Source organism: Stegostoma tigrinum, chromosome 24 (genome assembly GCF_030684315.1).
Source record: "Stegostoma tigrinum isolate sSteTig4 chromosome 24, sSteTig4.hap1, whole genome shotgun sequence".
In the NCBI taxonomy this organism is placed as follows: domain Eukaryota; kingdom Metazoa; phylum Chordata; class Chondrichthyes; order Orectolobiformes; family Stegostomatidae; genus Stegostoma; species Stegostoma tigrinum.
The window spans coordinates 33,555,886-33,574,157 of NC_081377.1; the positions used below are offsets into that span (position 1 = coordinate 33,555,886).

The 18,272-nt window shown below is 38.9% G+C and overlaps 1 protein-coding gene across 3 annotated transcripts in view; it reads right to left on the reverse strand.

Moving 5' to 3' along the window:
• Positions 1-833: 833 nt before the first annotated feature.
• ak2 (adenylate kinase 2) overlaps positions 834-18,272 on the reverse strand; it is a 34,445-nt gene continuing 17,006 nt past the window's right edge. Inside the window, exons 1-2 of one of the 3 annotated variants that reach the window (XM_059654343.1) lie at positions 14,287-15,931; positions 834-7,321 (exon numbers count right to left, since the gene is read on the reverse strand). In XM_059654343.1, coding sequence (XP_059510326.1) covers positions 2,069-3,139 — 1,071 coding nt within the window. In that variant the 5' untranslated portion in view covers positions 3,140-7,321; positions 14,287-15,931 and the 3' untranslated portion in view covers positions 834-2,068. Of the gene's footprint in view, positions 7,322-14,286; positions 15,965-18,272 lie in introns of those variants that run through there. The other 2 variants (XR_009447184.1, XM_048558235.2) reach the window with 2 other exon arrangements.

An 18,272-nucleotide genomic window follows, 5' to 3' on the forward strand; every position in this document is an offset into this window, starting at 1 on the left:
ATCACTGATGCTGATCTGATATCAACAGAAGGAAAGAGCCAGGGATGACAAGGGGGAGAAGTGGCAGAAGAATAGGAGTAGTAATGAGGTTATGGGCGGCCCTGGGATGCAGGTACAGGCAGGGTAAGTTTGGGGGGGGCAGGAGTGGGTGTTTAACGACAATACAGAGACATTGCTCTAGATGTAAAGGACTATATTTTTGGCAGACTCCACAACTACTAAGAACATAACTAATAAATTCATGCAAAAAGTAAATATGAGTACAGGACCAACAATCTATTTCCAGGCACTAATAGGTCCTGATGGGACAATCAATCAGTTGAGACTCCATCTCAGCATTCATCACTATTGAAAGAGGAGATCTAGGCCTTCATGTCAGCAACTTGGTGTTATCAACATAGGAAAGTAAGGTTTGATGCTTTTTCATTGTCGATTATTTGTCTGATTTGAATTTTTAAAAAGTGTCTCTTAACTGAAAATGACCATCTAACAACAGGAAATACTTTGTTCTTGGACATCACATTGAATGAAGAAGGCAAAACTGAATGAAATCAGCATGTCTGCAAGCAGAAAAGACAATTCCTTCTCCAAATTGTGCATAATTTGATTTACATGGAACAGAGAGTTCTTAGGAAGAACAAGGCTTAACAAGAAAATGAAATCTCTTCTAGAAGTTGAAATGAATCAGCAAAAGAACAACAATAAAGCAGATTAGAAATATTTTATGAAAAATACTTGGTTCAATGACTTGCTGTTAATATTCTTCAACACTGGATTTTAACTTGGTCTAAGGCACTGAATCAGATACAATGTTTTCAGGTGCTGTCAACCTTATCAAGAGGTACAAGATGACCATTTGTCCTATTGAATTATGATACAAGTGCCAGAGTGAAAGTATGAACCATTCTTATTCTTTCAAAGGCAAATCAAAGTGCAACATCATCACACCATTCATTATTTATTAATCTCATTGTGTTGTGCTTGTTTTATATTCCTACACAGGATGGGGAACAAATCATGAAAAATAAATTATTGAGCTGACCTGAGATGTACAATTTTAAGAAATCAAGGCACTAAAAAGTCAAAATGCTTGTGCAATAGAAGATAAGAATTTTATGCTGCTTTGGTCTCGGTCAGGTTTTTTAAATGTTACTTATTATTATTATTATTATTACTTTCTTGCAGCATTCAACTTGGTGTTTTTTGTTTATTTTATTTGTTCATTCATCTTAAACCGAGCAGTACATAGTAATGGATCAAGTGTGCGTAGACGTTCCAACAAGCAATTTTAATTGCATTTAATTGGAAAATGAAAATTAGGGTCACTGTATAAGTCATCATAAAAGACTGTATTAGTCAATACTTGGCTTATCATTGGTATTTTCTATTAACCACCATGATTGTTAAAGATCCAAGATCTTAGGTTGGTTAAAATGTAAAACATCGATACAGCTGTCCTTCACAAATATCAGTTTGAGCACAACTTACATCCATTTTATGAATAAGTTGCAATTTTTAAAAAAGATACTACCTCAAACAGTGGGCTGAATTTCATAATTTGACAATGTCAATTTTGTTGAGTTTCATGGAGCGTTTCGCTCCATGAGGCATGGTGAGATTTCTTGCATTATCATCCCAAACACGTCATATTAGTTAGTGACACCAGCTTGATTCTTCCATTCACAGGAGTTTCTGGTCACTGTTGGGATATCACAAATGACAGCCATCCCTGGCACTGGTGCCAATTCAAAAAGACCATTAGTACGGTTCTTGCAGACTGTGGTAGGGTCACTAGCTCTGTACCAAGGGGCCCATGTTCATGTCCCACTTGCCCCAGAGATGTGTGATAACATTTCTGAACAACTAAATAGAAAATTAAACAAAAGCCATTTGCGCAGCTGGGCAAGTGCAGGCTTTCTGGAGCTGGTTCACACGTGAGGGTAGATGAAGGGAAAGAACATAGAACACAGAAAAGTACAGCACAGTACAGGCCCTTCGGCCCACGATGTTGTGCCGCGGAATAATCCTAATCCAAAAATAAAATAACCTAACCTACATTCCCCTCAATTCACTGCTGTCCATGTGCATTGTCCAGCAGTCGCTTAAATGTCACTAATGACTCCGCTTCCACGACTACCACTGGCAAAGTATTCCATGCGCTCACAACTCTCTGGGTGAAGAACGTCCCTCTGACGTCTCCTCTATACCTTCCTCCTAACACCTTAAAACTATGACCCCTTGTGGCAGTCAATCCTGCCCTGGGAAAAGGTCTCTGGCTATCAACTCTACCCATGCCTCTCATTATCTTGTACACCTTGATCAGGTCACCTCTCTTCCTCCTTCTCTCCAGAGAGAAAAGTCCGAGCTCAGTCAACCTCTCCTCGTAAGACAAGCCCTCCAGTCCAGGCAGCATCCTGGTAAACCTCCTTTGCACCCTCTCCAAAGCCTCCACATCTTTCCTATAATAGGGCGACCAGAACCGGACACAATATTCCAAGTGTGGTCTCACCAGGGTTTTGTAGAGCTGCAGCATAACCTCACGGCTCTTAAACTCAATTCCCCTGTTAATGAAAGCCAAAACACCATATGCCTTCTTAACAACCTTATCCACTTGGGTGGGAACTTTGAGGGAGCTATGCACTTGAACACCAAGATCCCGCTGTTCCTCCACACTGCCAAGAATCCTGCCTTTAATCCTATATTCAGCATTTAAGTTCGACCTTCCAAAATGCATCACTTCGCACTTATCCAGGTTGAACTCCATCTGCCATTTCTCAGCCCACCTCTGCATACTGTCAATGTCTCGCTGAAGCGTGCAATAGCCCTCGATACTATCAATGGCACCTCCAACCTTTGTGTCATCAGCAAACATACTAACCCTCCCCTCAACCTCCTCATCCAAGTCATTTATAAAAACTACAAAGAGCAGAGGCCCAAGAACAGAGCCCTGCGGACCACCACTCAGCAGTGACCTCCAGGCAGAATACTTACCATCTACAACCACTCTCTGCCTCCTGTCAGCCAGCCAATTCTGAATCCAGACAGCCAGATCACCCTGTATCCCATACCTCCTGACTTTATGAATGAAATCGGCACTCTGCTTAACAGCCACAGAGCCTGGGCTCCTGCTGGGTGACATCGGAGAGGAAGGATGTTCTCGTCACGCAAGGACTGCCAGAGGAGACAATGTTATCAAACTTGCCTGCTTGGTCTGGGGGTCACTATCTCAGTCAATGCAATTTTTGAAGTTTAGAGGAATGCCCAGCAGAGCAGGGGGAAGGTCAATAACCTCTTCTGCTCCACCCAGGTTAAGTGCCACCAACTTCTCTACTACCTCTCTCACACACACTCACTATCTCTGCTCCTGCTCCTCTTACCAAGGCTCATCTTGTATTAATTTCACTGTTGCATACAACATCTTCTCTTACACACACAAACCCAAACACCCTCTTTTTTTTGTCAGGGTGTTTGTAGAATGAACATGAGAGAACAACTGCTGCTGGAATGCAGCAACACCACAGGAAATCTGCAGTCTCTAGTATGCAATTGTCTGGATGCCTTCATGAACAGGTTGGTAGCTGCCTTGGACAGCCAGGTCCAACAGTCTCAGGGTGTGGATTCGTGGGCAACTGTACACTCCATTATAATAGCTATTGGATCCCCAGCACCAATGGCAAGGTGGCAGGAGGACCAGGGACTCTGACATCACACAAGGTGCCCCTTCTTTACAAGGAGGAACAAGAAAGTGCCAGTTGGCACCCAGCTAGAGGAACTACACCTAAGACCCCCAGAGATCTCTCACAAGGGACTCCACAAATAGCACTGCCTTTCACCTCCATCCTGTCTGGCACCCTCATCCCTAGAGGAGTGCAAGGTGAGGAGGGGCACTTGCCTCTGGCAAGGACACACTCAGCATATCACTAGACATACTCAATGGCAGGTTCCCTCCACCACAGCCGCAGACCCAGCGACTATGCTGAGACATACGGGGAGGGGAAAAAAAAAGACAGACAATCTTTCTGGATTGAAGGAGTTGACTGATTGTGAACAACTAAACAGGCTGGACCTTTATTTATTGGAATTTAGAAGAAGGAAGGGTGACCTTATTGAAACACAAGATTTGAGGGGGGCTTTACAGAAATGATGCTCTGATGTTTCCACTAGTGAGGCAATCTCAAACTACAGCACATGGTTATAGAAAAAGGGAAAATGTATTTAAAAATGAGAGTGTCACATAGGTGTACAGCATGGGAACAGACCCTTCGGACCACCTCATCCAGAAGAATGGATGCGCGGTGCAGATGGGCCATGTTATTGAATGGCAGAGCAGGCTTGAAGGCCAGAATAGCCTATTCCTGATCCTATTGCATATGCTGATATGCACTGATGGGACATTGGTGGTACAGATGAGATGACCATAGTTAAATACTCAATGTTTGTAAACAGGTCCAAGCTCAAGCCGGCCTGGGAGACGAGTCACGGGAAGCAGTCTGAGTCCAGGCCTGCCAGGGAGACTAGTCCTGGTGGTGGGTCCTGGGCCAGGACCAGCACGAGGAGGCAGTGAGGCCTCGAGTTCTGAAGCCTGGTGGGCACAGACTCAGCGAATAGGACTGTAGTCCCAGTACTTTACAAAGATACTTTTATTCTTGACTTTGAGTAATTGAAGTACTTTTTAAAACTTTATATTCCTATGCTAGACTATATTTTTACTCTTTCCATTCTGTAACAAAGTAGCTGTACCAAGGGATCCTCACCTAAGTTGGGGCCAAAGAAACAACATTACAAACTTTTCACTGCACTCATTTCAGAGCACGTGACAATAAATTCAAATTTGTGCTCAATACTGACTATCACGTTTATGCAAGTCTCTTTCTATCTGCCTTGCCATATAGGTGAATCATATAACATAGAACATTACAGCACAGTACAGGCCCTTCAGCCCGCGATGTTGTGCCGACCTGTCATACCGATCTCAAGCCCATTTAACCGACACTACTACATGTACGTCCATATGCTTGTCCAATGACGACTTAAATGTACCTAAAGTTGGCGAATCTAAAACCGTTGCAGGCAAAGCGTTCCATTCCCTTACTACTCTGAGTAAAGAAACTACCTCTGACATCTGTCCTATATCTTTCACCCCTCAATTTAAAGCTATGCCCCCTCGTGCTTGCCGTCACCATCCTAGGAAAAAGGCTCTCCCTGTCCACCCCATCTAGCCCTCTGATTATTTTATATGTTTCAATTAAGTCACCTCTCAACCTTCTTCTCTCTCATGAAAACAGCCTCAAGTCCCTCAGCCTTTCCTCGGAAGACCTTCCCTCCATATCAGGCAACATCCTAGTAAATCTCCTCTGCACCCTTTCCAAAGCTTCCACATCCTTCTTTTAATGCGGTGGCCAGAACTGTACACAATACTCCAAGTGCGGCCGCACCAGAGTTTTGTACAGCTTCACCATAACCTCTTGGTTCTGGAACTCGATCCCTCTATTAATAAAAGCTAAAACACTGTATGCCTTCTTAACAGCCCTGTCAACCTGGGTGGCAACTTTCAAGGATCTGTGTACATGGACACCGAGATCTCTCTGCTCATCTACACTGCTAAGAATCTTGCCATTAGCCTTGTACTTTGCCTTCTGGTTACTCCTACCAAAGTGCATAACCTCAAACTTGTCTGCATTAAACTCCATTTGCCACCTCTCAGCCCAGCTCCCCAAACATCAAAACACTTCAGATAGTTCTCCCTATTAAGCCCATAGGCACAGGACCTCCAAGTCCCCACCCAATTCACCTATCCAAGTCTGCATTTGCCCACCTTTCTCCCCAGTCCCAGACATATATGCCAGGTCTTGTAGTTCAATGACCCACCCTCTAATGGCTCAAACCTGAGATAATACCCAAGGAGTTACACATGCAGCAGCTATTTGCAACATGACCAGCACTTTTGGGCTTGCAGAACATGAGCGATGGGCGACCAACATTTAGAAAAAACAATCTGTAGGATCTAAGGGTTCTATTTCAATCATAGCCAGTTTCTTTCGTATCATTCCCATGTGCCCCATTACAATTTCCAAATTTTGAAAGGATTTAATTCAAGTGTTTTAAATAAAATTAATGTGTGAAATGTGTAACACAATTGCTGTCTTTTATTACAGGGTAATTCAAAACTTCTAAAAGTTGAACTCCTTAACAATTAACTTTGCTTTTTATTCACGATAATATTGTGATCATGCAACAAGTATGAGTACTTGAACCCAACGTTGCTTTAATCTTCCATGAAAACTCCATGTAGCATCTGCAGAAACTCAGATTTTTCTGAAGTCTACATATATGCGGAACAACGAACCAGCTCTGCAAGCCAAACAACCACATGTTAACATGATTCTTCAGTGAGGGTAATGGATTATTAACCAAGTGGCTTGATAATTAATTTACACCAGCCTTTTCTTTAACGCTTGTAATTATAAAGTACAATAGTTAATATTTTAGTGGATACATATCATTAAGCAATTTGATAAAAAGATTCAACAGAAAAGCTTATGCTGAGTCACTAGTATTTATTTAATTCTAAATTTCATACTGAAGAGAATTGAAATTTCAAATCTCTGCACACACATCAGAACCATTTATGCTCTCAGTTAACTGCCTTTGCACACAATATTTCATCATGATTGGTCAATTCCGAATTATGTATTCCAAAAGCAGTCATGTCCAAGTTAGTACGTATTTTATATTTATAAAATGAAAATAAAAGTGATAAATTATCCTTTTTATTGACATGAATTTTAGTCAGGTATTAAAACTGACTTGTAATCAGCTGGACCAAACTCTAACAATATCAATGGTCAATGCAACTGTTTCAAGTTTATTGTTAAATCATAATTTTTTTTTGAAAAAAGCATATTTGATACAAGTATCAAACATGCCCTTCATTACACACCAACTCCAAGAAGTGTAATTTGCACTTTTGTCAATCAGCACAAGGAAATGAAAAGTAGGTGGCAATTTGCTCAGGATTTTTACATCAATTATATTGTGCACTAACTGCAAATATTTCCTTTTTCTATTATATAATTAGTAAAATGGAATGGTTTAAAAGCTAGATTGCTGAATAGCCCTCATAATTCATCAATTAAATCCCAATAATAAGAGTTTTAAAAAGGAATGGCACATTTATAGTCCACCAACATCCTCTCCTACATTCTGTAACCTACCACCACTGTTCCCTTCAACATTAATGTAAACTTGATATAATAAACTTGATAGTTGGCACATTGGTGTCTGGGAAAACATTGTCTTGGGCATCATAATTTTCAGATGGCTGAAATGATACAAAAAAAATGGTTAAGTAAATTGCAACTTCAACACAAATCTGACCATCAGATGGCTCACAATCAGATAAACATGACAGAATGTCGACAAACTATTAATATTGAAGTCAATAAGTACATTACACTTGTATTTTTACACGGTATTTATAAATGCTATTGCATATCCACTCACCTGTATACAAATACTTTTACCAACAGCATAGACTTTGCATTGATATTACTTTCACAACAGTTTTAGCCCATTTACTTCAGACAACCAACTTCTAAGCAGTTATAAAAAGTCAGAGATAAGAAAAGCCACCTCCCAACCTAACAGACTCTGCTTTCAGAACTCATTCTTAAAAATTATTTTTTAATGTCTAAGAAACAGATACACATCATCATGAAATCTTCCACAAGATAGTGTATGTTTAAAATTAGTTCACTTATACACTTCATAAACATTTTGTAAATGGCACGTGTAGTTTTATATTAAAATAAACTGACGAAGAAACTTTCCCATAATTATCTTTTGAAGCCTTAGGTTGGATCCTCCTATCATCACCACACTGGTTGGTTTAAAAAGTCTGCTGTACCTGTCACTGCTTTGAGCTTTTTATGATAAATATATCTTTTGTCTACATCCATTTGTCTTTTTCTTCACTGCTTATCTTTCAAATTCATTTGCTGCATCTACTTTACAACACTCCCGAACAAAATTAACAGCTGTATTTGTGCGAACCTGAACAATAGAGTACTTTTGGTTAAATATCTAATTTTACTCCCTACGTTACCACTGTTCTTAGTTACTGTTGTTACCCTTCGTTTAAATTTTGAAGGGCTATTTTTAAGTGGGATCTTTTTAAATAAATCCCACGTTACAGTGACTACACTTGAAAAGTAGTTTGTAGAACCAAGGCTCTATCCAGCACTGTATATCTGCAATATATAATTTGCCCTTTCAATTTCTCTTCTCAGATTGGACCAGATATGGATTACCTTTCTAATCTCCCTACAACTCTCTTGCTTAGCATCACTAAATGGACATGGTGTCAAAATTATTTCCAACTCAATGATGCAAAACAGAAAAATAAATTTTGCATTTTACAATGTATTAAAAACCGTCTTTGATGACTGAAATGTGTGTTTTTGAAGCCTCACAGGGGGAATGATGTTTGCATCTCCAGAAACATTTATCAGTGTCCTCTGGCAAATCTGAAAACCTGCTCTCTCCATCAGGGTGTCAAAATGGAAATTGAACAAGTGGACACAATTTTTGAAATGCCCAAGGAAGGAATAGGGAAATAATCTAAAGTGGGCAGAAAAATAAACTTTTAATTGCTTTGCTTCGTTTGGAAATAGGCCAAATTAAAATTTCTGTTTCTGCCGACCAGTGGTAAAATTAAAATATTAGCATTGATAATATGCACCAGAGTATTGGTACAGAAAAACCCAAAACCTAAGGAAATAAACTAAATTCAAAAAATTACACAAGATTAAAATAGAAAATAAATGATTAAAGATGTACAAAAAACAGAAAAGATTAAAATAGCTAGCTAGACCAGAAAAAGGGAAATATTTCAAAACACTGAGAAATGTAATAACATCTAGGCCCATCAGAAACCTGAGACGACATGTGAGAAAGTATGATAGATAAGACCAAGAAGTAGAGGAGTCGCAGACTTTGTGATTGTTCAAACAGGTTTGAGGATTTGGCAGCTGGTAAATGCACTGTGGCTCCATGGTACAGGAAGCCATTCAAGTAAGGGTCAATAGGAACGTGGTGTAATATGGGGCAAGTTAGGAGTACAGGCATAGTTCTCTGCAGCTGAGAGCACTGGTGTAGGTTATATTGCTTGCCAGTGACAGGGCATGTCCAAGTCATCAGCTCTGGACTGGAGAAGAACTTTTACAATGAAGGGGAAGATCCAGTTGTTCTGGGCCATGGAGTATCACCAGCATAAACAGGACTAGATTGGAGGTCTTGCTCGGGGATTACAAACAGCTAGGGGATAAATTAGCAAGCTGAATCTGAAGCCACAACTAAAATGTTGTAGAGCAATTCAGGTTAGAGAAATGAATCCATTTCTCAAAAACTAACATGGGACAAATGGGTTTCAATTCATGGGACACTGGGGAAAAAAGTCAGTGTTCTGATGAGTCATATAACTGGGCAGTAGTGAAGGCTTTGAACTAAACACACAGAGGAGAAATGTCAGTGAGGGGGGAGATTTGGTAGATCAAAGATTTCGTAGATGAAGTAATGAGAACAGGGTAGTTAGTGGATTAGATAATAATAACCAAAAGTATGGCAGGAAGGGACTAAAAGTACAATCTTAATAGTGCACCAGCAGAAAAATCAGAATGAAAGGCTCTGTATCTGTGTGTGTGGATTTGTAATAAGATGGAAAACTGCTAACACAATTAAAAATAAACCACAGAACTACAGAAATCTTACAGAGCAGCAGGCCATTCGGCCGATCATGCTTGTCCTGAATCTTCAAATGAGCAATATTACCTAGTGCCAAGTTCCTGCTTTTCACCCAACACATTTGCATATTATTTACATCCACATAATTGTACAGTGCCCTCTTGAAAGCCTCAACTGAATTTGTCTCCATATTTCCAGGCAGCGCATTCCAATCTTAACTATTCGCTGAGTGAAAAAGGTTTCTTCCCATAACACCCTTGCTTCTTTTGAAAATTACTTTAGAGCTCTGCTCTTTTGTTTTTGCTTCCTTTACAAGCCGGAACAGTTTCTTCCTAACTACTCTACCCAGCCCACTCATGGATTTTAAAAGCCTCTAGAGTTTTTCTCCTAGTCCCAACTTCTTCAATCTATCCTCATAACTGAAGTTTCTCTACACTATTCAATAGTCATTACAGAGATAACAATGGAAGGTTGACCAAAGCTTGGACTTGAACGTTGAAGGATATTTAACATTTCAAAAATATTACATTCAGTTTTCTGGGGAGAATTGTGGGTCTTTGACTCGCGCTTTAAACCGGAATAAAAATATGATAAGAGTATGAAAGCAGAATTAGCAAAAGTGAAGTTGAAAACTAAGTTAAAAGAGAAGACATTGGAGATGCAGTGAAAATGTTTAAGGGATACAGAAAGGAGTCTGAGAAGGATACATCATCCATGCCTTCATTAAGCATAGTATTAAACTGGAAGAAACTACAAATTTAGAAAAAAAAATTAGTGCTAGGTCAGATTTTAAGAGCTAGCAAAAAACAAGAGGGAGGAAGTACAATGTAAGAGACAGGGGTCTGGTAATATCAAAACAAATAGTATTAGTTTCTGCAAATACTTAAAAAGAGGAAAAAAGTAACAAAAAAGTTAGCGTTCATCTACTAAAGAAATTTGGCTGTGGAACTGATTACAAAAGATTAGGAAATGACAAGGTGCTCAACAGGTATTGTGTGTTTGGCCTCAATGCAGAAGATTCACTGGTTCTGAACTTCCAAAATTCCTTTCAAACAGATCGGCCATGGCCTTACTGAATGGACAAGTAGAATTGAGTGGCTGAACAGGCTATTCATGCTCCAAATTCATATGCTCCTGTGTAAATTACAACAGAATGAAAATACTTAACGTGACATCTTATTCAAGACAAGGAGAGAAGACGAGACGAGACTACAGGCCCATTCGCCTAACATCGGTCATAGGGAAATTGCTGGAATCCATTATCAATAAGGTTAAAGCAGGATACTGAGAAAATCGTGATGTGATCAGGCAGTGTCACAGAAATACAAAAGAACAGATAGTGGTGAACAAGTAAATGGTACAGCTTTTCAAAACAAAACTATAGTTCTACCTTCACTGAAGACAGATTATAAGGAAGCAAGACTCTATTGAGAAAGATAACTGAAATAAATTAACATTTATCAACAAAAAAAAATGCTGGAGAAATGAATGGGACTGAAAAATGATAGGTCTCCAGCGTCTGTTAATCCACATCCTTGGAACAAAAGGAGATGGCCATGGAAATCGGTGATTTACTGGTTCTCATTTTACAAAATTCTGCAGATTCTGTAACAGTCGCAGTAGATTATGGGCTGGCAAATTATTCACATCTTTTACAAAAGGAGGAAGGGGACAAAATGTTAATTACAAATTAGTTTATTTTCTACCACTGATATGAGATTATCAGCAAACAGGAATAAAGTTAACATGAATTTGAGCATGAAATCATGCTTGACAAACCTTTAAAGAGATTTTTGAGGACACAACTCAAAATAGACTAGGGGAAAACAGTGGATTTGGATTTTAATCAAGTCCACACAAGAGGTTGGGGCGCAAGGGTTAAAGCACATGGGATTAGAGATAATATACCGATATGGATTGAGAATTGGTTAGCAAATAGAAAACACTGTTAGAATAAAATGGATCTGATTTGGAAGTAGTGGGCAGCATGGTGGTTCACTGGTTAGCACTGCTGCCTCACAGCGCCAGTGACCAAACTTTGATTCTAGCCTTGGGCAACTGCCTGTGTGGAGTTTACATGTTTTCAGTGTTTGCCTGGGTTTCCTCCAGGTGTTCTGTTTTCCTCCCACAGTCCAAAGATGTGCAGATTACGTGGACTGGCCATGCTAAATTGCCCAGTGTCCAAGGACGTGCAGGTTATGTGGATTAGCCATGGGAAATGTCGGGTTCGGGGACGGGGTGGTTCTATGGAGGGTAGTACAGACTTGATGGGCTGAACGGTCTGCAACTGCACTGTAGGAATTCTAATGAGTCTATGTAACAGTTATCAGTGTTTTTGCCCTAGCTATTCACAACAAATTTCAAATAGTTTGAATGAGGAAATCTAATATATTTCCAATTTTGCTGATAATATAAACTAGAAAGATTTGCGAGTAGTGCAAAGAGTGAAGGCGCGTCAAGGTGGTTTGGACAATTTGGGTGAGTGGGCAAATATTAGGCAGACACAGTATCATGCAAATAAATGTCAAGTTGTCCAATTTAATATTATTTAATTCATAATAGGTTAGAAATGAATATATAAAAATACCTGGGTGCCTTTGCACACCAGTCATTCAAAGCATGTTGGTGCAGCAATCAGTTAGGAAAGCAAACGTACGTTAGCCTTCATTGCAAAAGGATTGGAGTACAGGTGCAATGTTGCCTTGCTGCAGCTGAGTAGGGCTTTGGTGAGACTCACCTGATTATTTTGCTGTTTTGATCTCCTTAACTGAGGAAAGATCTACTAGTCATAGAGAGAGTATAGTGAAGGTCACCAGACTGATTCAAAAGGAGTGGCGGGTTTGCCATGAGGACATTGGGTTGACCAGGTTTGCATCCACTTGAATTTACAAACATGGAACAGGATATGTTGAAACCTTTTAAACAGGGCTGGACAGACTCGATACGGTGATGATGCTTCCCCTGGCTGGGGAAATCTAGAAAAAGGAGTCAGGGCCTCAGGATCTGGGTAGGCCATTGAGGATCAAATAGAAATTGAGCAGCTGGTGAACCTGTAGCATTCTCTACATAAAGCAGTTGAGGCCAAGTAACCAAATATATTGTAGACAAATATGGGCAGACAAACATGAGAAGACATTCTTCCCTATCTCAGCCCTAAAAGACTTAGTTCCAAAGCCCCCATCCATCTCAAGCCTAAGGAAGCTTCCTTCCTGCATCTACCCTGTTGAACGCTAAGAAATGAGGAGTGGCCTTATAGAGGTTTATAAAATCACAAGGGGCATTGATAAAGTGAATAGCCACAGTCTATTTCCTAGGGTGAGGGAGTCCAAAACTAGAGGGCATAGGTTTCAGTGAGAGGGCAAAAATTTAAAAGAAACTGAGAAGGAACTTTTTTTATGCAGAGGGTGAAATGGAACGAGCTGCCAGATGCAGTGTTGGAGAAGGGTACAAACACAACATTTAAAAGTCATCTGGATGGGTAAATGAATAGAAAAGATTTAAAGGGATAGAAGCTAAATGCTGGCAGATAGGATTAGGACAGATTGGGATGTCTGGTCGTTGTGAACGATTTAGACCGAAGGATCTGTTTCTGTCCTATATTATTCTAAGGCTCTACTAAGACATATTTTTGTAGAGAAAGGAATCAATAATTATGGGAAGAGCAGAAATTGAAATCACAAGCAAATTAGCAATTATTCTGCTGAAAGGCAGAGCAGGCTCAAAAGGCCAAAAGACCCACTCTTGCTCTCAAGTTTTATGTCCCTAAATCTGACACGTGGACTGTATGTGTGAAACAAAAGTAATCACAAACGTCCTCCAATAAACACCTAACATTGGCAATTTTTAACAAGTAATTACTTATGCAAACAAGAGAATAAAGATAAACATTAATGTCAAATTATTTTAATATACATGTAATGGATGATTCCCTCAATTAGTCAGAAGTAAACAGTGATCAGTATTAATTCATTAATTGTAGTACAGTAGTTGAAGCAGTGCTTGCGGCACAGTGGTAGTGTCCCTACATCCGGGTCAAAAAGTCTAGATTCAAGTTTCACCTGACACAGAGGTGTTATGATATGTCCAAACAAGTTGATTAAAATCTTTCTTTATAAAGAGGGTGCAGATGGGGACTGGTGAGTTGGATGAGAACTGGCTGGCTAAGGAGAAATCAATAAACTCTCCAAACAGAAGCCCTGTGTGCTTGTTTCAAATTCACTCAGAAGCTTAGATGCCATTATCAAACTAACCCTGGTATTAACCAATTCAAATGATTAAAGGCACTCTAGGAAACTGATTATACATTCCTTAAAAAGATCTGGTAATCACATTTCCAGCACACAATTTCCTGCAAAGTATGAATGCAAACAGAAAGAACAGTAGACCATTGTTCTAAAAACGCATAGGTCTAACACATCCATTAATTCTATGAACCCACCCAAAACTTTACCAACATCACACCAGCACAGAGACAAAATTTCAATTCTGACAACAGTCTCAGTGAGAAAACTGCTGTAAAATTACAAGGGATCACAAGGTACCTACCAAAATTGCAAGTTACAGGTCCTGGCATGCCAACCATTTTCCAACTCACAGTAACAGCACTTTGGCCAGTTTAGATATCTGACTATTCTTAACCTAATTTGTTCTACAAAAAAAAACCAAAAATCACAGCCTAATAAAATTATGTTATCAATTTTGAAAGTAACAAGCCTTAACTGATCATACATTAAAAAGAGATGCACAGAAGTGGGAAGTATACTCACAGAGTGCACATATACATAAACCTCTACAATGTATGAAAGATGACCAACCAACAGCTTATGTAATAGGTTATAAGGAAATACACAATTCTTTCCACATACCAAGATCCCTAATTTTTACATCTTAGTTTCATCTGTTGGTGATCAACTACTGATGTCAGGACAAGGGGAAGAATGGAGCAGATGGAAGAAAACATGCTTACTGTTTTCAAATTTAGTTCCCAATGATAATGCATCTGAATGCTCTAAAATAACTGCAGTACTAGTGGTAGAAATAATTAAGGTGAAGACACAAAATTATTCCCAGATAAAGATGATGTTCAATCTGTAAGTTAGTTAGAAATACAGCTATATTATTTCTACTTAAAAAGATGAGGTCAATCATATGTCAAAGCATTACCTTTCATGATGAGACAATTAAATGAATTTGAATACTCCAGAATGAGCTTCACTGGTTCACTTTTATTTGAACTCTTTTACAAAACAAAGCAAATTCTCAATCTCCTCTTTGAATAACAGGAAAGATATAAAATTGTCAATTTGGAAAAGGATACATTAATTAAAAAGTTTGAACTTTAGATTTTAAGAAGGCTTCCCAAATATAGAGTTAGAGAGAGATAATAGGAAGTGCAGATGCTGGACAATCTGAGATAACAAGGTGTAGGGCTGGATGAACACAGCAGGTCAAGCCGCAGCAGAGGAGCAGGAAGGGTGACATTTCGGGCCTAGACTCTTCTGTCAGCCTTCCTGCACCTCTGATGCTGCTTGGCCTGCTGTGTTCATCCAGCTCTACACCTTGTTATCCCAAATAGAGTTAAGTTTGTAATTATGTCAAAAGGGAATTTTCTCCTTTAGACCTATCAGAATCAGAAACAATGTAATGACCTTAAGTGGACACTAGATTCTGGGTTCGACAGAAAAATATTGTGCAGATGAGAAAATTACTCAGGGATGATGGTACCTGTAGGACCCCAAACTCTCCGAACAGGGTCACTGACAAGCCCCAAAAATAAAAATCTGAGACTCAGCATAATGTGCCATGGAGGTTAATTTTCAAATACTTAATGTCTCAATGTCACCAAACTGAAATTGAAAGGATGAAGATAGATTTCATTTGATGCAAAATTAAAAACTGGAACTACAGCAGAAAATCATCCTCTACATTAAAATTAAACAGTCAACACGTCAAACTTATCCACAGCATAAACAGTTCTACAATCTCCAGTTATATTATCTGACTTGCTGTTTCTCTTCAGCTTTTGGTTTCACTTATTTTTCAGTTTTTATTTTGTTCATGTTTAATTTACTTAAAAGAAAATAGCATGTAAATAAATTCAATTCTGTTAACAATCATACAGTTGTTGAAGACAATTTGAGAGGTAGATCATCCAGGAAGTTCCAGTAAAGATGAAGGCAGAAAGGTCACCTCGCTCAGTACAGACCAAGCCTCCACTTCTCAGCTAAAGAAAATCCAATACAAATTATTTCACTGATTCTATTAGATGACAGTAATGATAAAATTTCTGATTGCTACATAATTAGCAGTAACACTGAACCAGGCAGCAGTGACTATCATCTTAAAAATTTGCAACTTTTTGCAGAGACTTCTGAGAATCTCAATACCATTATTAATGAAATTGAAATTTGATCGAAGCAAGCAAGTAGTATTTTACTAAGAAGATTGATCAAATGCCATACTCTGGTTTACAGTTTTATTGGAGTTGCTTCTTTAAACATTATTAACCATATAAAATATTGTTTTGGATGTAAAGTGTCATTGCTGTGATAAACAAATAGTCCTCTATTGAGCTTTGTGAAAAAGCTACAGGTTCACAGATATAGAAACTATTTTTAAAAAGAGCTTCCCTGAGCAGAGTTAAACAAATTCAGAGAAAGCTGGAAAAGTCCAATCAGTTTGTTATGAACAGGATGGCCATCTGCCATCCAGTAGAGTCAAATTATTCCCAACTTTACAGGGTTGGACACACTGCAGATTAGAAACCTGCATCAGTTGTTGGTGATATACAAAGTTCAAAATCTTGCTTTGAAATGCCTTGTTTGATTTTGGCTTTTCCTTTCCTTGACATTTCTGGTTCCACTTCTGGGGACAAGCAGAATCCATACAGTCTAAATCCATTAGGTTCACTGGCTCCCATAGGTATCTGTGCTACATTTCATCTCATTCTACTCCTTGACAGGACTCTATTCCATTCTCCCAGTTTCTTAAACTCTCTTGCATCTAGTCTCACCATGCTACCTTTTGTACCAAAGCAACCAATATATGTTCCTCATCCAAGGATTCCTCTCCAACGCCCTCAAGCATGACATTTTCTAGCACTTCTGCTTTCACCACTTCTTCTCCCACCCAGATGTATGACAGGTTCTCCCAGTTCTCCACTTTCCAAGATACAAACCCCATACTGAATGGATCATCCTCTGCAATTTCCACTGACCCCACTATGACGCATCACAAAGTATATGTTCCCTGCTCCTTCAGAATTCTGATGAAATTGTTCACACTGTCACTCTCAGATCTACTCCAATCAACTTGAAAAGCCACTCCCCTTCCCACTTTATCCTCCCATACATGTGCAAGAGAGGTAACAGTGGTCTTATCTCAACTTCCCACAAACAGGGTCATAAACCAACATTTATTTACTTGTACATCTTTCAATTTAATATCCTATATTTATGACTCAATTTAGGCTCCTCTATATTACATAGACTGAATGTAGATTGGATGACCAAATTGCTGAAATTCTTTATCCAGTCCAGTAGCATAATTCTGAGCTTCTGGTTGCCCATCGAACTCTGATCTCTTTTCTCCAGCTGTCCTTCAACACCTCCAAAGTACACTATAAATTTACTGCACTTTATGGACTTCTGGACACAACATGGAGTTCAACAATTTTAGATGCGGACCTCTTCCCCATTGTTTTGGATGGCAGGCCTGGGTATTAATTTTAATATTCCTATTTCCACCTACTCCAGATCCAACTTGTGTTTATTTTCCCTGTTATCATCTTTTTGCCTAGCACTGATCCACCACCCTTTTATCATTCAATTTCTCTTGCTTTATTCTTTCACTCATCTTCCACTTCTGTGCTTGTTTAAAACTTGTTACATCACTAATATTTGTCAAGCTTTGATAAAGGGCTAATCAAATTGAAACATTATCCCTGATTCTCTCTCCACATTTGCTGACTGACGTGCTTGTTTCTTCAGCAAACTTAAAAATTGTTTACTTCAGGATTCAATTTATAAATGTGCAAACAAATTATATACAAATGTGAAACATGAGTAAGTGTCAAAATTAAATGGCACCCCATTCAATGCAAAACTGAAATGGCCTGCTGTAAGATTCACAGCCTGCTCAAATATTCAACCCAAAGTTTACTTAGAAAAACAAAATTTAAAGCAAGCATGAAAATATTCACCAAGCTTTGAAAGAGCTATCAGAAAGAAAATAAATCAGAAGTCCTTTAGATTTATCAGCAGCACGCCACGGACCAGCCAAGAGCTAGTCTGTTCAGTAGAAACTCAGGTGCAACTACAAATTTATAAAAAGAATTATGATGAATGGTAGAATATTAACTTTAAATCCAGGAGATATGTTCATTGACCTTACAGAATGAGAAAAGGATATCCTACCTTTCTTGTAAAATAAATAATCCTAAATTTCATTCATTTTACTTTAGACAACATTACTGGAACTATACAATCTACTTTGTGGCATCTACATGCCAAATAACAAATAGTTTGTTTCTT